Source organism: Pteronotus mesoamericanus, unplaced genomic scaffold (genome assembly GCF_021234165.1).
Source record: "Pteronotus mesoamericanus isolate MK-2021 breed Mesoamerican mustached bat unplaced genomic scaffold, CSHL_Meso_final contig_347, whole genome shotgun sequence".
NCBI lineage: Eukaryota > Metazoa > Chordata > Mammalia > Chiroptera > Mormoopidae > Pteronotus > Pteronotus mesoamericanus.
Window position 1 is genome coordinate 860497 of NW_026555137.1, and position 16730 is coordinate 877226.

The window sequence follows — 16730 nt, forward strand, 5'->3', positions numbered from 1 at the left end:
TGTATGTGTGTGGGTGAGTGTGTGAGTGTACGTGTGAGCGTGTGGGGGGCACTCAGGCAGCAGGATAACTCCCCCCCACGCCAGATCTAGCCACACAGGCTCCCGGAGGAAGAGCCTCAGAGAGCAAGAAACCACCCGTGGGTCCAGCTGCCTGTCAGACGTGGCTGCCAGATGTGGGAGCCCTGGACCCTCTGCCGGGGGAACCCAGCTGGGCATGGGCAGCAGCCGCCTTCCCGCATTGGGTCAAACCAGCCTCCCCCGAGGGCGGGAGCGGGCAGGCGGGCGTGGGGGGGCAAAGGGGCAGGACGGGAGGGGGGGCGGGGAGGGGCAGCTCTGGGAGCCTTGGGACTGGGCCTGCACACCTTGCAGATAACACGCAAAGGATGCAATTAGGCCTCGCCCCCTCGCCTCCGTTCTCCCAGGGGAGGGAGGTGTCGGCCGCAAGTGGCGGGGGAGCGAAGGGCTCCCCAGCAGGACAGCCGGCGAAGCCTTAAATGGCAATGCAACAGGAGCGCCCTTGTTCTCAGTAAATGACACCCCGTGTCGTCATCTCGGCCGCCTGACCAGGCGCCCGGGGCCTGGTCCTGGCCCAGACCCAGCGCCTGGCGATCCTGCTGAGTAAGCTCCCGGAGGCCTTGGGGCCTCGCTCTCCCAGCTGGGGAAGCAGCAGGGTGGCCCTGCCCACGGGGAGCGGCCGCGCCCCGCAGGGGGCAGGCGTGGCGGGGCAGGCAGGGACACCCCTGTGGCCTGCACTCCCAGCGCCCCCGCCCCCCGCCAGCAGCCTCGCCTGCTCCGGGAGCCCCAGCTCCGCTCCGGTCTCTGGGCTGCTGGCGGGCTGTACTGTCTGGTGGCCGAGGCAGCGGCCGCCCAGCCCTCCCTGCGCAGGCGGCCTCGGTCCTGGCTGGTGCCTGCGGTTCTTCCCCTTTATCCCTCAGGCGGAAGTGGCACCGTGGGGCTCGGCACATCCCTGAGCTGCCCACAGCAGAGGGAGCCCGGGGCTCGTGAATGTCGCTCTGGGGCCCGGCCATCCGGGCTCAGCGCTGGCTACACCCCTTGCCCGAGTCACTCAGACCCGGCGGGCCTCTGCGGCCTCCTCTGTAAAGCCGCTGTAGTGACTGTGTGCCCGGAGAAGGCGTGAACACGCGTCCACGGAGCACGGGGCGCCGTGCGCGCGGCCGTTGCACAGGGGCTTGTCAGTGTCCTGCGGCCACTCTGACCGGGGCAGGCGGGCTGCCTCCAGGCCCTGGCTGAGGGTTTATGGCCCCAGCCCCGCCCACGGCTGCTGCCAGGTTGGTACGGGCGGGGCAAACCCCAAAGCCAGCACAGCCCCGGAAAGGGGTCCACACGGGTGGCCTCCCCCAGCAGCTACTGCTGAGAAGGTGGACAGCTGGTGGTCCGCCCAGACGGCACAGGCCCCAGGGAGGACAGCGCCTCACTATGTGGTCACGGTGACTAACGAGGCCCCCTCCCTCCCAACCCCTGCCTTCCAGGCCCCTGAGCAGCTGCGTGGCAGGGGGCGGCGGCCACAGGCGGCGCACCTGTGCCCAGCAGGCAGGGGAGCCCACCCCCACACACAGATACCAATCTGCTGGCACTGTCCCCACTTGGAACACAAAGGACAGTGAGACATACACACACACCTCTTGACTGGTTATCTCAGGCTTTCCTGGGAAACTTCAGCCTCCGGTGGGAGGAGCCGTGGATCAAAACATTCCAGAGGCGAGAGGCTGACCTCTCTGTCATGGAGCAGCCTGGCTGGACAGCGAGGGGGGCCGGAGTGTGTCCCCGCCTGGGAGACCCGGGGGCTGTCCCGGGGGAGCCGCCCCTAGGCTCCACCTTCCCAGGTGGGCCCCGCTCTGCGCCCCCTTCTGCTGAAGACCGGGCCCTCGTGACTCCCCCGTGTCTGCCCTTGCGCCCCTCCTCGGATGTGTGGATTCACCCCCACCTGAGTGCTCCCCCGCCCAACGCCTTCTCCCCCTCCTGCTCCTCTTCCGCCAGCGAGCCCTCGGATGCCAGCCCTCACCGTGCAGGCACGGGGACAGTCCCAGGTGTGACCCAAGGTCAGCGTCAGACCCCGGGTCTCAAGGAGCTGGAGGCGGCCCCTCTCAGTCTGCAGGGCCCCCACCGGATCAAGGTCATCAGACAGGACCCAGGACCACGCGTGCAGGAAGGGACCGCTCCTTCTGGCCTCCGTGCCCCGCCGGGGCCCGGGCCGGCCTGGCGCCTGCCTGGTGGGGCCGGCACCCTGACCGCCCTCGGACAAAGCCTTCATTAGCCCTCGCCTCTGCCAGGGACCGGACAAACGCCCGGCAGGGCCCCTCCCAGCCGCTGCTTAAGCAGCCCCGGACACCGGCCCAACTCCGCCCGCCCCGGCCTCCCCGCCCCGGCCCAGACCGCCTGCCATCCGGGCGATCGCCCCTCACCCCTCCTCTGACATCTGGCCCCTGTCCCTCCGAGGCCGCGCTCCCCTGTCTCCTCTGCAGAGGCTGCTCTGATCCCTGCCACGCCCCCAACACCGAGCCTTCCTCTGGGCATCTCGGGCGACTCTCAGCGCGGTCACCGGCGGCCCCGGGTGCTCTCCCTCTGTGAGGGTCGGTCCTTGTCATCGCCCCACACTCCCCACCCAGAGGTCCCTCCCTGAGCCAGGACAGGGCCGGGCTCGAGGGGCTCAGCCGCCGTCCGTGCCGGGGCGTGGGACTCGGGCTGCTGGCTGCCTGGCTGACCTCGGCCTGGGGGCGCAGGCACCCCCATGCACTGCGTGTGCGGCCTGGAGGCCTGGCCCGCGACCGGGCTGCCGTGGCCCACGAGCCTTCCCTGTGCCCCTTGACCTGGGGGACAGCTGCGGGCTGGCCATGTCCGGGGAGCTCTGTCCAGCCCTGGCGGACCGGGCAGGAGCTGCCCAGCCCCGGGTGTGTGCTGGGCAGGCCCTGATGAAAAGGCCGTCTGGTCCCCAGGGGTCAGCCCACGTGAAACCAGGCTTGTGCCAGCAAGGCGGGGCCGCCCAACCAGCTCTCCAGGGGCACGCCCTGCTCCTCCTCGCCTGCTCGCACGCCCAGCCGCGAGCCCGCGAGCCCATGTCCGCCGCCCTCCTCCGGAGAGCGACGCCCCCCATGTCTCGGACCCTCCTGCCTCCGGGCCCTGGGGAGGGCTCTGCGGAGAGAGGGCCTTGCCGGGAGGGGGGCGCCCTGGGGACAGGACCCGCCGTCCCGCTGCTCCCTGCTCCGAGCCCCGGGGACCTTCCTGGGATCTGGGCCCGGTCTGGGCAGAGCCGGCCGGTCGCAGGACGGCAAGGGGGGCCGCTGGCACACGGCTGGTCGTGCTGCTCCGCCCTCCTCAGCGGTCTGGGGGGCCCAGGTTCTCTCTCCTCTCAGCAAGCACCGCCGGGCCAGGGAGCTCGGGGCGGGGGCGGGGATGCTGCGGGCTCTGCAGCGCGAGGCAGCGTGGGGGCCACTGGGCCTGCGTCACCACAGGTGGGACGAGGGCGGGGGGCACGCCGGTCCCTGTCTCCTCCTGAGCACCTCCCCTGTGGCCAGAGTCTGCGTCCCCCCATGGGGGGCCCTCGCTCTTTCCCTGCATGGAGAGCGTAGAGGACCCAGGAGCCCCGCCGCGCAGAGGTCCTGCTGCCTGCTGGGCACCGAGGGTGTGGCCCCCGCCCCCACGGAGCGGTGCGCGCGCCTGCCCGCACGGACACACATCCAGTGTGCTGCGTGCGGACCCGGGGAGGGGGGTGCCCTGAGCACATCCACCCTGGCCGGCGTGATGCCTCGCGGTTCACGAAGAGCCTCCGCCCCCCGCTCGCTGCCTTGTGGGGGCCACGGAGGGCCCACTGCCCCCGGCCAGTGTCCGTGCCTCTGAGTGCAGGAAGCCCGGGGACCACAAGGCTGGGCCTAGGCCACACACAAGGACACGGTGGCCCCTGAACCAGACCCGGGCCTCCAGCCTCCCCGCTCCCATGTCCATCCTCCAGCCCCTCGGCCACCAAGCCGGGTGCCATGAATCCCGTCTGAGGGAGCCCTGCAGGGAGCCCCCGGCCCAGGTTCCTCCCCGTTACAGACGGGGTCCTGGGGCTGCTCCGCCGGGCGAGGGGACTGCGCTGCCCGGACGGGGGCCTGGCTCAGTGCCTGGGGACAGGGCCCCCGGCCACCTCCATCCTTGTCGGTGCGGGTGGCGGCGGGGCGGCCGGGAGCTGGAGCTGCCTCCCTCCCGGCTCTCTCTCACCCCGCCCCCCACCTGGTCTTATTTTCAGCTGAGCCAGCGCTCCCTCGGCAGGAAGTCCCTGCAGAGACACGCAGCCGCTGCCCGGGCAGCTGAGCCTCTGCCTTCGCAGGGCGGGGCGGCTCTCCTGCCCGCTTGGGCCTCCCTGGGCCCGGTGGCACAAGGAAGTCTCAAATAGGAAAACAGGCACCAGAAGGCCCGCCAAGCTTTGCGGTCACGTCCCTGGTGCCGGCCTTGACGCACCCGCTCTGGCCTGGCCGGAGACACAGCGAGCCGCTCCCCGCGGGGCCCTGGTGGCTCCTCGCCGCCCCCCGCCCCCCGAGAGCCCGCCGGGCCCTGGGCTCATCCAGGCCGGGCCTGCCCGGGAGGCTCCCGTGAGCCCGCCTGCCTCCCTGGTGTGGCCTCCCGCACATGATGCCTGGCCCACGGCCCTGGCCCCCTGCCGGCCTCACCAAGGCGGAAAGTGCAAGTGGGGGGAGAACAGGACGCTTTGTGTGCGTTCAAAATGCTGCGCCCCCTGCGGGTTAGTAAATGGGGGGCTGCAGACCAGAGCCCCCACAGGAGGGCCCCTGAAGACGGGGGTGGGGCGGGGCCACCCTGCCCCAGACCCCAGGGCTCACCCCCACGTCCCCAGGGCATGGGGGCTGGGGCTGGGCGAGGCTCGGACGTCCCCCGGTCTCCCTGCCACCTGCAGACGAGGTCGGCGACTCGGCCTGTTGTCTAGGGACTGGCAGACCCGTGGGTTGAGGAGCCGAGTCCTTGTCGGGACCAGAGGGAGAAAGGGCCCCGAACGAAGGCCCCCTCGTGTTCTCCCAGAGCAAAACAGAAACGTTCGCCATTGTCCTCCGCTCCCCCACTCTCCCCTGGGGACTCCCGAGGCCCTGCAGTGGTGGGCGAGATTCCGCCTTCTCCCGAGGCGGGTGCGCCTCGTGGGGCAGGGGAGAATGGGGGGGCCCTCACGCTCAGCCAGAGGGGCACCGGGGCTCCCGCAGCCCTGGCTACGGGAGGCCAGGGAGCCGGCGACGGGCCCCCAGCTGCCCTCCTCGGCAACCGTCAGCGAGGAGGTCCCGGGGCGACTGTCAAGCCCAGCGCCGGGCGGGGGGCCCTTTCTCCTGTGCCCCCTCCCCTGCTCTCTGCTAAGGCGCCCCCCCTTCACACCTGTCCCCACAGCCAGGAGCCTGTCTGGTCTCTTGCACCGGAGCCTGCCCTCAGGTACCACCAGCGTTTGTGTGCTGGAGCCACGCCCCCTCCCATTTCAAGCCCACGGTGCTGGAGGGGGGCACTCCTCGAAGCAAAGACACGGGATACGGGGCGCCAGGGCTGCAAGGGGCTGGCCTGAGCAACCGACGATGCGCCTGTGGCCAGCAGGGCACCTGGGCAGAGGGAGGACCCTGTGCCCGGCCTCGCCCCGGCCTCAGCCGGGAGGGGGTGCTGTGGGTCCGAGCCCAGAGGAAGCTCCTCCCATGCAGCCCCAGGGCAGCGGCAGCTTCTTGCCTGCAGGCACCTCCCCCCACCCCGGGGATGGCGCTAATGGAGGGGTCTCCCCCCCACCCCCGAGGGAACACCCAGACCTGGGCGTTTGCCCCTGGCTTCTGCCACAGCTTAAACACCGGGCGTGGCCCCTGCCTCAGCAAGGAGGCTGTGGGTACACGCCGAGAGCAGGCTGCTGCTTTGGGGGCGCAGAGGGCTGGCAGCAGCCCATTCCTGCCAGCTCCCCCACTCTCCTCTCTCAGGCACATTCTGTCCCTCGGCAAGTGGGTCCCTGTCTCTTCTTGTTGGGTGAGAGCCTAGGGCCCTCCTGTCTCCCAGGGATGGGTGGCAGTGAGTCACGCGCTGGCACAGGGACACAGAGCTGGCAGACACATCCATCGCTCGCTCGCGGGGCCACAGCCAGGGCCCCGACGAGGAAGAGGGGGCCGTGCCCCTCGCTTCCCTGCCCTGCGCCCGAAGAGGACGGCCGAGGCCCTGCCCCGCGGGGGCGGCATTCGGAGCCAGGATGGGGAGCCAGAGAGGAGGGGCGGCGGTCGGGTGGGGTGGGGGGCCCGAGTCGGGGTGTTGCCGGGTGGGGCCCTGCTCTCTCTACAAACCGAAAGGAAGTGAGCCCGCCCCTGTCCAACCTGGTCCTGTTGTGGGGGTTAATTAGCTGCTGCTCTGCTGGTGCTGGAGGCCAGGGAGGGAGCGCGGGCCTGAGGGGGGCGTCCCTGCGAGAGACCGGGGAGGCCACCGTGGGGCTTGGGCCACAGGCCCCCCGCTCCGCAGTCAGAACCCTGGAAAGGGTCTGGGTTCTGAGCCCTGGGCTGCGATCTGGCCCCGCCGCCCGCTCCGTGGACGGCGAGCCCAGGTGTGGAGAGGCGGAGGCCGCCCAGGTGCCCCGCCTGGGGCAGCCCCGCGGGGCCGAATGCCGGCCTCCCCCCGCCGACCTGATGTGTTGTACCCACAACCTCACAGCCCTTTGGAGTAGGGATTCCACTCATTTCAGAGACGGGCAAGCCGGGGGCCCTCGGCGCCTAGGGTCAGACAGCGAGTCCAGGGGCAGAGCCGAGCCTGGACTCAACGCTTTTGGCCGAAGTCCAGGGCCCGTCCCTCCGCACCAGGCCGCTCCTGGGACCCAGCTGTGTTAACTGCGGGCTGACCCCTTTCTATCTCTGCTCCATGGGCCCGGGGCCTGCGTGGTTTGTTCGGGCAGTGGGCCCTGGGGACACTCCGCATACGCAGCTACCTGGAGCGCGCTGAGCTTGGGCCTCCTCCCCAGGTGGCGCTGGGTCCCCTCAAAGCCCTTTCACAGTGGGATCATCCAATGCTGCTGTGTCCGTCTGTCCTGTCCAGTGGAGAAGGGCTGGGAGAGGGACCGCTCGTGAGCCCTGGCTTAACGTGGAGACCTGAGGCCAGGGAGCGGGACAGAGCCAGAGCACCAGCCTGGTCCTCAGGACCCTGTCCCTCAGGGCACCGGCTGTGGCTGCGGCCGGGCCGGGCCGGGTGGGCCACATCACGCAGCGGCCACGCTGGGCGCCGGCCCCAAGCGCTGGGCTGACTGCAGAGCAGCTCCTGAGCAGGGAGGGGCATGTGGAGGGCTCTTGTTTCTGCCACCAGGAATGAGCGGGAAGATGCCCTGCCGTACAGGTACCAGAGCAAACACACACATGAAACATCCCGTTATAAGCTGAGCTTTGGAAGACAACCAGCAACTCCCACTGGGCCCCAAATACTGCGCCTTATCTGGAAACCCGCCTCTGACGCCTCTCGTGCTCATGGCCGAGTCCTCCAGCCTGAGGCCGGGCAGGAAGAGACCGCCATCCTGGCTCTTGCGGTGGCACGGGGGGTTATCAATTAAAACATGGTAGAGGGTCTAGAAAGGACCGGGGCAACGGGAGTGCTGGAGCGTCTGTCCAGGAAGGCGGCTGTCGGGCTCTGTCTGCCAGGGGACCTGCCCCCAGCTGAGCTCCCATTCATGGGGGCAGAGGCTGTCCCTGCATCTGTGCCCACCTGCTGTGGCAGGGCCTGCGGCTGCTCAGGACTCGCAGGCAGGAGGCGGCCTGGGCAGGAGCCGCGCCCCCTCCCCCGGGCCCCCACCCCCCACCCCTGCCGGCCTCCCACGCCAGGCTGCTCAGCAGGGCGGGCAGCGCGCTGCCCCGTGCCCGCTGTCCACGCCAGGAAACCCCACAGGTGGGGGCCCCTCTCGGCCCCGACCTCCATCGCGCTCGCCCTGCTCTCCTTGTCCCTGAGCCCCGGCCCCTGTGGTCGCCCAGCGCTTGTCTGACTGTAGGCCTGGCTCCAACATCCGCGGTTCCACCTCCTCCCCCTTCGGCCCCCCCCTGCCAAAGCCCCGTGTGTGCTCAGCTCCTCGCTGTTCCCAGAGCCTCCCCTGAACGCAGAGGAGACGGGACGTGCCCCAGCAGCTGCCCCGAGGTGAGTCATGTCTGAGGTCCTGCCAGCGAGGGAGGGGCAAGGAGGGTGGGCCTTCGGGTGCGGGAAAGGGAAGGGGTTGTCCCTGCTGGACAGAAACCAGGCGGTGTGGGGCGGGGGTGGGGGGTGGGTGGGGGGCAGCTGGGAGCACCGAGAGCCGGTGAGTTTGAGTAAATGAAGCAGAAGAAATGCTCCCCATGGGCCCGGTGGCCCTGTTTGTGGTGCTTGGTGACAATCTTTCGAGCTTATAACCACGTCGGTAACACTTCAGCATTAATGCAACAAGGTATCGACCTACGAGCGAAGCACACGCCCCGGTTTCATGTTCCCAGATGAGAACCTTGGCACCCAGAGGGGTTTGGAGGTGTAGCTGGCGTCATGGAGCCAGGACCAAGCCTTCTTGCACCATCTGCACCGTCAGCACAGCCGGTCACCTGAGAGCCGGCCCCTCCCAGCCGTCCGCCCTCCCTGGTCTCGCCTGACCCTCCCTCCGCACGAGCAGGTCCTGCGCTGAGAGCCTGAGCTCGGCCCTCCACGCCAAAGCCCGGCTCGCACCTGCGCCTGACACGCCAGCGCGCTGTCTCAGCCAGCTGTGCTCAGTCACCTGTTCTCCACGCTCTCAATCGACATTAAGAAGCAGAAAAAAAATGGAGGAAAGTGAATTTTCAGCAACCTGGTTAATTTTCCCTTTAATCCCTAACCAATCACAGGCAAGAAACCCAAGTCCTCCACAATGAGCCCCAGCAAGAACCTGGGGAGGAAGCAGGCAGGCTGACAGCGAAGGAACACCTGGCTCGGGAACTGCCCGCCGCCCCGGCCCAGGGCCCCCGTGGCTGGGGGTGCCTGGGAGCAACACCGCCAACGAGAGCCCAGGGAGCCCCACAAAGAGCGTGCCCGGCGCCCCACAGAGAAGGAAGCAGCGGCCTTCACCGCCACCTGCGTGATGCTTCCAGAACCTCGTGAAAGAGGTCTCATGTTGCAAATGGCAAAAGAAATGTGACACCCACATAGAAAGACAGTGGGGGCCGTGCCGAAAGGGTCTAGAATCATCTCTACCCATGTTAATTTTTAAAAAACCATAGGACAGATGAAATCGGTGTTTTATACATGTTATTCCCTCTAATCCTGACACTAACCCCATGAGGCAGACTTTGTCACATCCATTGTGTGCGCGAGGGAACTGGGGCCCGGGGCGGGGGGTCCTGCCCGACATCCGCGCTCCATGGAGCCGCAGAGCTGGACTCGGAAGCCGGGCGTCCGACCGACAGCCGCGAGCCACGCCCCCTCGCGCCCGCACCCTCTCTGTCCAGAGTCACTGGGCAGCCGTGCTCTCTGGCCTCAGGGGACCCGCTCGGGCCCCCTCTTCGGTCCTCAGCACATGCTGAAGACAGAGGCCCCTCCAGGGTGTTCCTGCAAAGGTCTAATTTGATCCACAAACGGACCGCAAGAATTCATGTCTGTATGTGATCGGGTCGCACATTGGGACGCGGACGTGAACAACATTCTTTCCTTGATGTTTTGTGAGGGTGGCTCTCCTTGGAGACATTCAGAAATGTCCCGTCAGCCCCACCAGGAAGTACATTAAGAGCCTCATGAGACACCAGCCACGCCGAGGGACCTGGTCAGAACCGGGGGCCCATCTCGGGCAGCCCCCTCCCCGCGTCGCCCCCTTTGTCACAGTGCAATTTTCCGCACCGCAGACCCCGACCCCCGCAAACGTCCCCGGCGCCTGGGGCGGCCGCAGCGCCTTACCGGGTAGGCCCACGAGCCGTTCCCCATCTGGAACTTGGAGTAGTAGTTGCTCCGCGTGGTGGTCCCGTAGTTGTTGTAGTTGTCGGCCAGGCCATCGTACATGGAGCCTGAGGGCAAAGGCAAGGGTCAGGACGGGCTGGCTGTGCTGGTCCCCCGGCCCTCGCCCGCCAGCGCGCCGCCCGCCGCCCCCCACCCCCGGGGTCCGGGTCTGCACTGGCAGAGGGGGGCGGGGCCCAGGTGGCATGTGCTGCGTCCTCCTGCGGCAGGCCCCACAAGGACGGGGAGCGCCCCCGCCCCCTCGGGGGACCCCGTGCTCAGCGAAGGTCGGCACCCACAGGTCAGGAGCCGGCCTGCGGGGCCTTGGGGCGCCACAGTGCCCTTCCAGGGAGTCGTGACCCCGCGTCCCTCGGGGAAGGCAGGTAGGACCTGCACAGCCCAGCCTCGGGCCCCCAGGTGAGGTCCGGCCGCAGAGCAGCGCCGGCTTTGGCCGCGGTCCGCCCCGGGGGGGCCTCTGCCTCCAGCCTCAGCCCGCCCCACCGCTGCCGAGGGGACCCCCCCTCCCGCCTCTCTTAGCTGCTCCACCTGGGGAAGGGGGGACCCCGCCCTCAAAGGCCCCAGTGAGGACTAATTACTGTTTTCTGAGTCCTTGGAGACCCACAAATGAGAGGCTGTGCGGGAGGGCAGAGTGTCATTAGGGTTATCAGTGGCCAAGTGGCGAAGGAGTCGGATTGGACATGGGCTCCGATGGGGCCGCCCCCCCCCCCTCAGCAGGTGGCGGGGGCCTACCGGACGGTCCTTACTGTCCTGGAAACAGGACGGACGGCGACAGGCCCCAGCCTTGCTCACCAGACCCCTCGCCGCGTCAGCCGCGTCTCCTCGGACTCAGCCACCCCTCTCGCCCGCATTTTGGAGGCCAGCTCCCCGCTCGGCCCCTCCGGGAAGCCTCCCTGCCCAGCCCTGCCTGCGACCGGCCGGCCTCCCCGAAACACACGCTGCCCTGCTGCCCGTCCCCACCCCCCTCGCGGTGTGTCCGAGGGACGTCTGTGAGCGGGATGGCGGGGGGCCTGGCTGGTAAGCCCTGCCCACCACATGTCAGGCTCCATGGCCACACACGGGGCTCCTCTGCGAGAGTGGCGGGGCCGGGGTGACCGCTTCCACTTCTCTGCCTGCTCCCCACGTCCCGGAAGCCTTTCCTGGCTCGATGCGCCTGCTCCCCTCGCCCCGGCCGACCGCCCTCTCAGCACCTGAGGGCGAGCGTCTGGGCCTGGGGTCCGTGACTCTGCCCAGCTGGGCCTCCTGCAGGCGGGTCCGTGACCAGGACGCGGGCGCAGCCCGGCGCTGTTCCAGAACCCAGGCCACCGCCTTGGGGGGCTCCAGGCCCAGGACTGGCCGGGAGGTGACCCCGGCACGCAGCCCGCCCCCCACGTGAGCATCTGCATCCCACTGCCTCTCCAAAGGGCAAACATGTCGCAGGCCGCGGATGGCACGCCTGACGCACGCTGGCTGCCGGCCCGAGCTGCGCGCCGTCCCCAGGAGGCCTCTGCCCCCCAGGGAACCCCAAGATCCAACAGCAAACGTCTCAGGGAGACAGACGCTGCTTCCCTAGTGTAACAGCGAGAGCGCCCGTCGTTCTTGTCCGTGCTCCGGCCACGCCCTCTCAGGAGCCTGCCGCTCAGGCGGCTCCGTCCCCGGCGTCTGCCTCCCTCCGACGCCCCTCACTTTCTCACCCACCGACGCTTGGAAAACGCAAGCAACTCCCTCGCTGGGCACTCTCTCTGCAGTGGGGACAGGCGAGCTTTGGCGGAGATGACGCGCCCCCTCGCCTCCGAGCTCTCACCCCACCCGAACGCCTTCCTCTTCTCGCCAAGCCTCCTCCTTGCACTCAAACCCTTGCACAGAACCCTGCAGGCGACCCGCCCAGCTCTGGGCGCCGCGGACCCCACAGGGGGCTCGGGCAGCACTCTGTCCGCTGGAGCGTTCCTGGGAACGTACGTGCGTGCGTGCGTGCGTGCGTGCCTGAGTGCGCCAGCGCGTGACGGTGCGTGTCCCGGGGGTCCCCGTGCAGGTCTTTGTACGCGTGCAGGAGGACTTGAGAACCAGGACTCTTGAACTTGGCTGCATGTCCGGATGCCCCCGCCGCCTCCAGTACTAACTACATCAGCGTCTCTGGGGCAAAGCCAGGTGTTGACATTTAAAAAAAATTCCCAGGTGACTCCTGTGGGCAGGTGTTTCGTAGAGAGAAACTGCCAGCGGCTTGCCTCCGGGGGGCGCCCTCCTGCAGCCAGCGGGGGGCGTGGGGCGGGCTGGGAGCAGGGGCAGGGAGCCCACAGCCTGTTTCCCAGGGCGTCACCATGCCCCCGGCACCTTAGAGGTGACCTAATCCCACCCATCCCGGGCGCAGACACCCGAGGGAGGCGGTGCCTGGCCCAGATCAGCCAGCGGTAGAGCCAGACGGCGCTCGGGTCTCCTGACACCTGGGCAGGCGGGCTGGGTGCACGTGCCTGTGGGTGTGTGTGCACGTGCGGCGAGCCTAGGAGGGACGTGGCACGGGACATCTACCGTCCTGCTGTCCTCTTTTGTTCAAACATCACACGCCCTCTGGTTGTCGTGCGCCATCGCAGAAGGCGGGCCGACCAGATTTTAAACCTAGAACAGCGACTTGTGGAGGTTTGCAGTCTGCTGTGTGGGGAGAGGATTTTGTGTTTAAACAACCAAAAAAAAAAAAAACCTGCCCGGGGAGCCGAGCCAAGGAGCAGACCCAGGGAAACAGCGTTTGCTGTGAAACACCCTGGAATGCCCAACGTTTTTGCACGTGTCAGAACAGGCCAACGGAAATTCCGGTTCAAACCTCCACTTCCAGCCAAGGTGCAATGTAAAGAAACAAAAATCGGATCATTTGAAGTTTAATTAGTGGTTCGCTGCTGGAACAAGCGAAGGCACAAGCACCTTTCTCCCATCCCCCATCTCGGCTTGGGTCCCGAAAACACAACCCCAGACGCGAGGCCTGACCCCGGAAGGACAACTGGGAAGAGAGGAAGGCGAGCGGGCCACGCCGAGACGTGGACGTGCACGGCCGGCTCGCGAGGCGCCGCCAGGGGCCCCGCCCCACCCCCCAACGAGCATGCGCACGCGCGGGCCCAGCGCAAGCCTCCCTCCAGGGGGCCGCGGGCACCGCGGCCCGGGGGCGGGGGGGAGACGGGCACCGCCCAGCCGCTGTCACCCACCCCGTCTCTGACCGGGGAGAAATACAGGTTTGGCCACTGGAGACGGAAACGATGCCTCGGAGCAGGGGGACGTGAGGCCCAAGGCGGACGGCCAGAATCGCAGCTCTCTGAGCGCTAGGAGTCCCGGCTCAGGTGTGAGAGCGGGGACAGTGGATCCGGTCACACTCCGTGGGTGGTATCACCGAGCAGGGTGGCGGAGGGAGGGTCAAAAGGAATGTGAGCTAGAAGAACCCACACGTGGGAAATTGTCTCCTTTACCCCCAACCGACTGCGGGTGACCGAGCCCTATCGGGACTTCCCAGCCAGGCAGTCAAGTGCCCTGCGGAGACCTGTCTGGGCAGCCACGCCCCCTGCTTCCCACACAGCTTGGGAGACGCCCTGTGCGCGCCGGGACCCTCTGGAACGGCCGGGGCCAGTTCAGACAAAGAGCCACACAGGCAGGCAGGCTCAGAGCAGCCTCCTCAGTGGGGTCTCCCGGCCCCAGGGCCCCTCCTTTGCCCCCGGGGGCTGCCTGGCCAGGGAGAGGGGCCATCTCCAGGGCGTGTCCCTGGTCCGCGGGGGCAGGGGACAGGGACGGCAGGCGGGCCTCAGCCCCCTCTGCGTAGCGCGCTCTCTCTCCAGCCCTGGGCGCCCCCCACAGACAAGACTGAAGAGCGCCCACAAGTCCCCGCGCCTGTCCTGTCCGTCCTGGGGTCTGGGGACTGCGGTGTGGCCGGGCTGCCCCAGGGCCGCCGCTCCACTGGGAGGGCCCTGGATGGAGCCAGGGGCCCGGGAGAAGCAAAGGCTCCAGAGGGACCTGCTCCTCTCGTGGATGGGACGGAAGCAGCGCTCGCGTCTGTCCCGCGGCCTGGGGAGTGGCCCTTCCGCAGCCACCAAGCCCCTCTCCCCGGGACCAGGGTGGGCGCCCGGGGCAGGGAGAGGAGCGAGCAGCCAGGCAGGGAGCGCCGGGGCAGCCCAGGCGCGGAGGACGGCGCTGGTGAAGGGCGCCAGCTAAACCAGAAGCACCAGCTCCAAGTGGCCTCCCTCACCGCCTCTCCTGCTCTGGTGCCGCGGGAGCTGGCCCTGTGGGACCCTCACCGGAGCTGGAGGGGCGGGCCCGGCGGAGCCCCCAGCTCTGTGGACGCATGCGCAGCCCCGAGAGCCACCCCTCCCCTGGCTGAGGGCCCCGGAGGGCCTCGGGGTGGCCGGTCCCGGGCAGGTGGGAAGGAGGGGTGTGTGGCTGGTCTGAGGTCCCTCTGGAGCTGTGGGCCCGGAGCTCAGGCCAGAGGTGGAGTGGGAGTGGGGAGGGAGGGGGCCCTCGTGCCGAGAGCTGAGTGGCTTCAGCTGTGACGGATGCGGCCGGAAACAGGGCCCTTGGTTGTCCCAGGAAAGCTGCGAAGCAGCTACGGAGGCGCCACAGGCAAGAGGCCCTGCGTGGAGGCGGCAGGCGGGGAGCCGGGCGCCCGGCCCAGGGCTGGGGGCGCAGGGAAGGCTTTGGGCTGCTCGCTCAGGGCTGCGGGCGCCCTCGGCCAGCCACTTCTCCCCCGGGCTCGGGGGCAGGACAGCGAGAAAGGCGACAGACGCCGGAGGCGCCGAGTGTGACCTGGGAGTGCGTGTTGTGTGCGTGCGGTGGGAGGTGGGCAGGGGCCTGGCCCCTTCCTCTCCCTGCCCCGGAAGCCGCCACCCTCCTCTGCCACAAGGGCTGACCCCGAACGCACATCCCGGCTGACCTCTACCCGCCGGCAGTCTTCAGTCTTTATTCACATTTGACTAAATCCAGCTACAGAAATAAAAGTCCTCAAATTTGTGTGTCATTCTTACTGCGAATTGTTGGTGTTAAAGTGTCTGGTCTAAGAACCCCTCCCCCCGCAGTGCCCACCAGATCCGGGATCGCCCTCCCTGAGTTTCCGGGGCCCTGGCCCTTCCCCCTGTACCTCACCCAGGAGGCGCACTCTGGGGGGGCCTGTGGGGGGCTGTCTGGTCAGATGAGCACCCGGATTGGACAAGTGTCCCCGCGCCAACCTCGGTGCCTACCCTTCCCCAAGACGCTGTCCCCAGCTCAGCTGAGCGCAGCAGGGAGACCCCATGGGGAAGGGAGCCTCCGCGTTGCCCACCAGGGAAAGCGGGCGTCCCCAGCCCCCCTTGCGGCCCCCAGGGAGCGGGCCCGCCCTGGGGCGGCCTCTGCCAGGTGTGGGGCGCCCGCTAAACTGCTGCGGGGGCAACGAGAGCTTGTCCCACCCCGACAGCGCCACTCCTGTCCCTCGTTTGGGTTTGGTGACACCGTTGCTGCCTGGCTGCAACTCATTGCCCCTCCTGGGCCGGGATCCCACCGGCGTGGGCGCTGGCTGCCCGTGGAAGGCGCAGGAACGCCACGCTCGGGAAGGACGGGGCAGGCGAGGGCGAGCCCTGGGGCGCCGCCCACAGGGGAGCCGGGGCAGAAAGGAGCAGAATTAGGGGGGGGAGAGAGAGAGAGAGAACACGATGAACGGCGCGTGGAGAGACCGGTCTGTGGCGGCGGCGACGCGGGAACCCACCCTGGCGCGCGCGGGCGCGTGCGCTGACTCCTGGATCCGACCACCCCATCGGTTGGAGCAGCAGCTCCAACCCCTCGGGCCGGGCCGGACCGGGCCCCGGGGGGCTGTGGGTTCGCACCGGCGCAGCCCTAGCCAAGCCGCGCGGCCTCTTCGCTGCCGCCCCGGCCGTGCCTGCGCCGTGGCCTCCGACGGGGGCGCATGGAGCACGCGCGCGCGTTGGGAGACTTTACCTCGGTTGGAGTGGCTCAGGGTGGACGACTGGGAGGACTTGGTCTTGTGCCGCCGGGCGGTCATCATGACCTGCTCCTGCACGCGCTGGCTGCCCGACGCGCCCATCTTCATCTTCTGGTCCGAGGGCAGCGCCAGCGTCGAGTTGTCCTGGTTCTGGAAGCATTCGTAGGCCAGGGCCGTCTTGAGCGGCGAGTGGTTCATGGCGGCAGAGGCGCGGGCCGGGCCGGGAGAGCGGGAGGCGCGACGTGCGTGGGGCGCGGAGGGCTCTTCTCGCTCAGCGGCGCCGTGTGCCCATAGAGTGTGCGTCTGCCCGCTGCTCCTGGGCCTCCGCCCCGGCTCGTCTCTCCCCAGGCTCTGGCGGGCCCGCCCTCCGTCCGACTGGATATACCGCTCCTGCACACCACCCACTCGGCCGCCAGCTCCCGAGCGGGGCTGCCGGCTCTGCCTTTTTCTCCCTCCCTCCCTCCCCCACGGGCGGGAGGGGAGGTCCCCGCTCTCCGCCCCTTTGCCCGGTGTCTCTGCGCGTAGAAACACTGTCCTCAGCACAGGAACTCGGAGGCTTCTCTCGAGGAAGGAGTCTTTCCCAGGAGCCCGGGACAGGCACACGCCCATCCCTCTCTGTCCTGAGGCCCGGGCCAGCCCTGCTGGGGGGGAGGGGCTCCCCGCCTGGTGGCAGAAGGGCGGCCCCCGTCCACAGGGAGTCCTCCACTTCACAGGGACAGTCCCTTCTCCTGCAGGCAGCCTCCATATTAGGGGCTCAGTTAAAACACACACACACACACACACACACACTTCTGAATGGACGGAGGCCAAGGACCCACAGAAGGTGAATTAAGCCGAGCAGGAATCCCACCCAGATGCCCCCGAAACACTCCACGTCTGCCTCGCCCCC

At 68.6% G+C, this 16730-nt stretch overlaps 1 protein-coding gene across 1 annotated transcript in view; it reads right to left on the reverse strand.

Annotated features, from left to right (window-relative positions):
• The window catches only part of PKP1 (plakophilin 1), a 28201-nt gene extending 12162 nt beyond the window's left edge, over nucleotides 1–16039 (reverse strand). The window contains exons 1-2 of the mRNA XM_054576426.1: nucleotides 15838–16039; nucleotides 9871–9977 (exon numbers count right to left, since the gene is read on the reverse strand). Coding sequence (XP_054432401.1) covers nucleotides 9871–9977; nucleotides 15838–16039 — 309 coding nt within the window. The remainder of the gene's footprint in view (nucleotides 1–9870; nucleotides 9978–15837) is intronic.
• Between the last annotated feature and the right edge of the window lie 691 nt (nucleotides 16040–16730).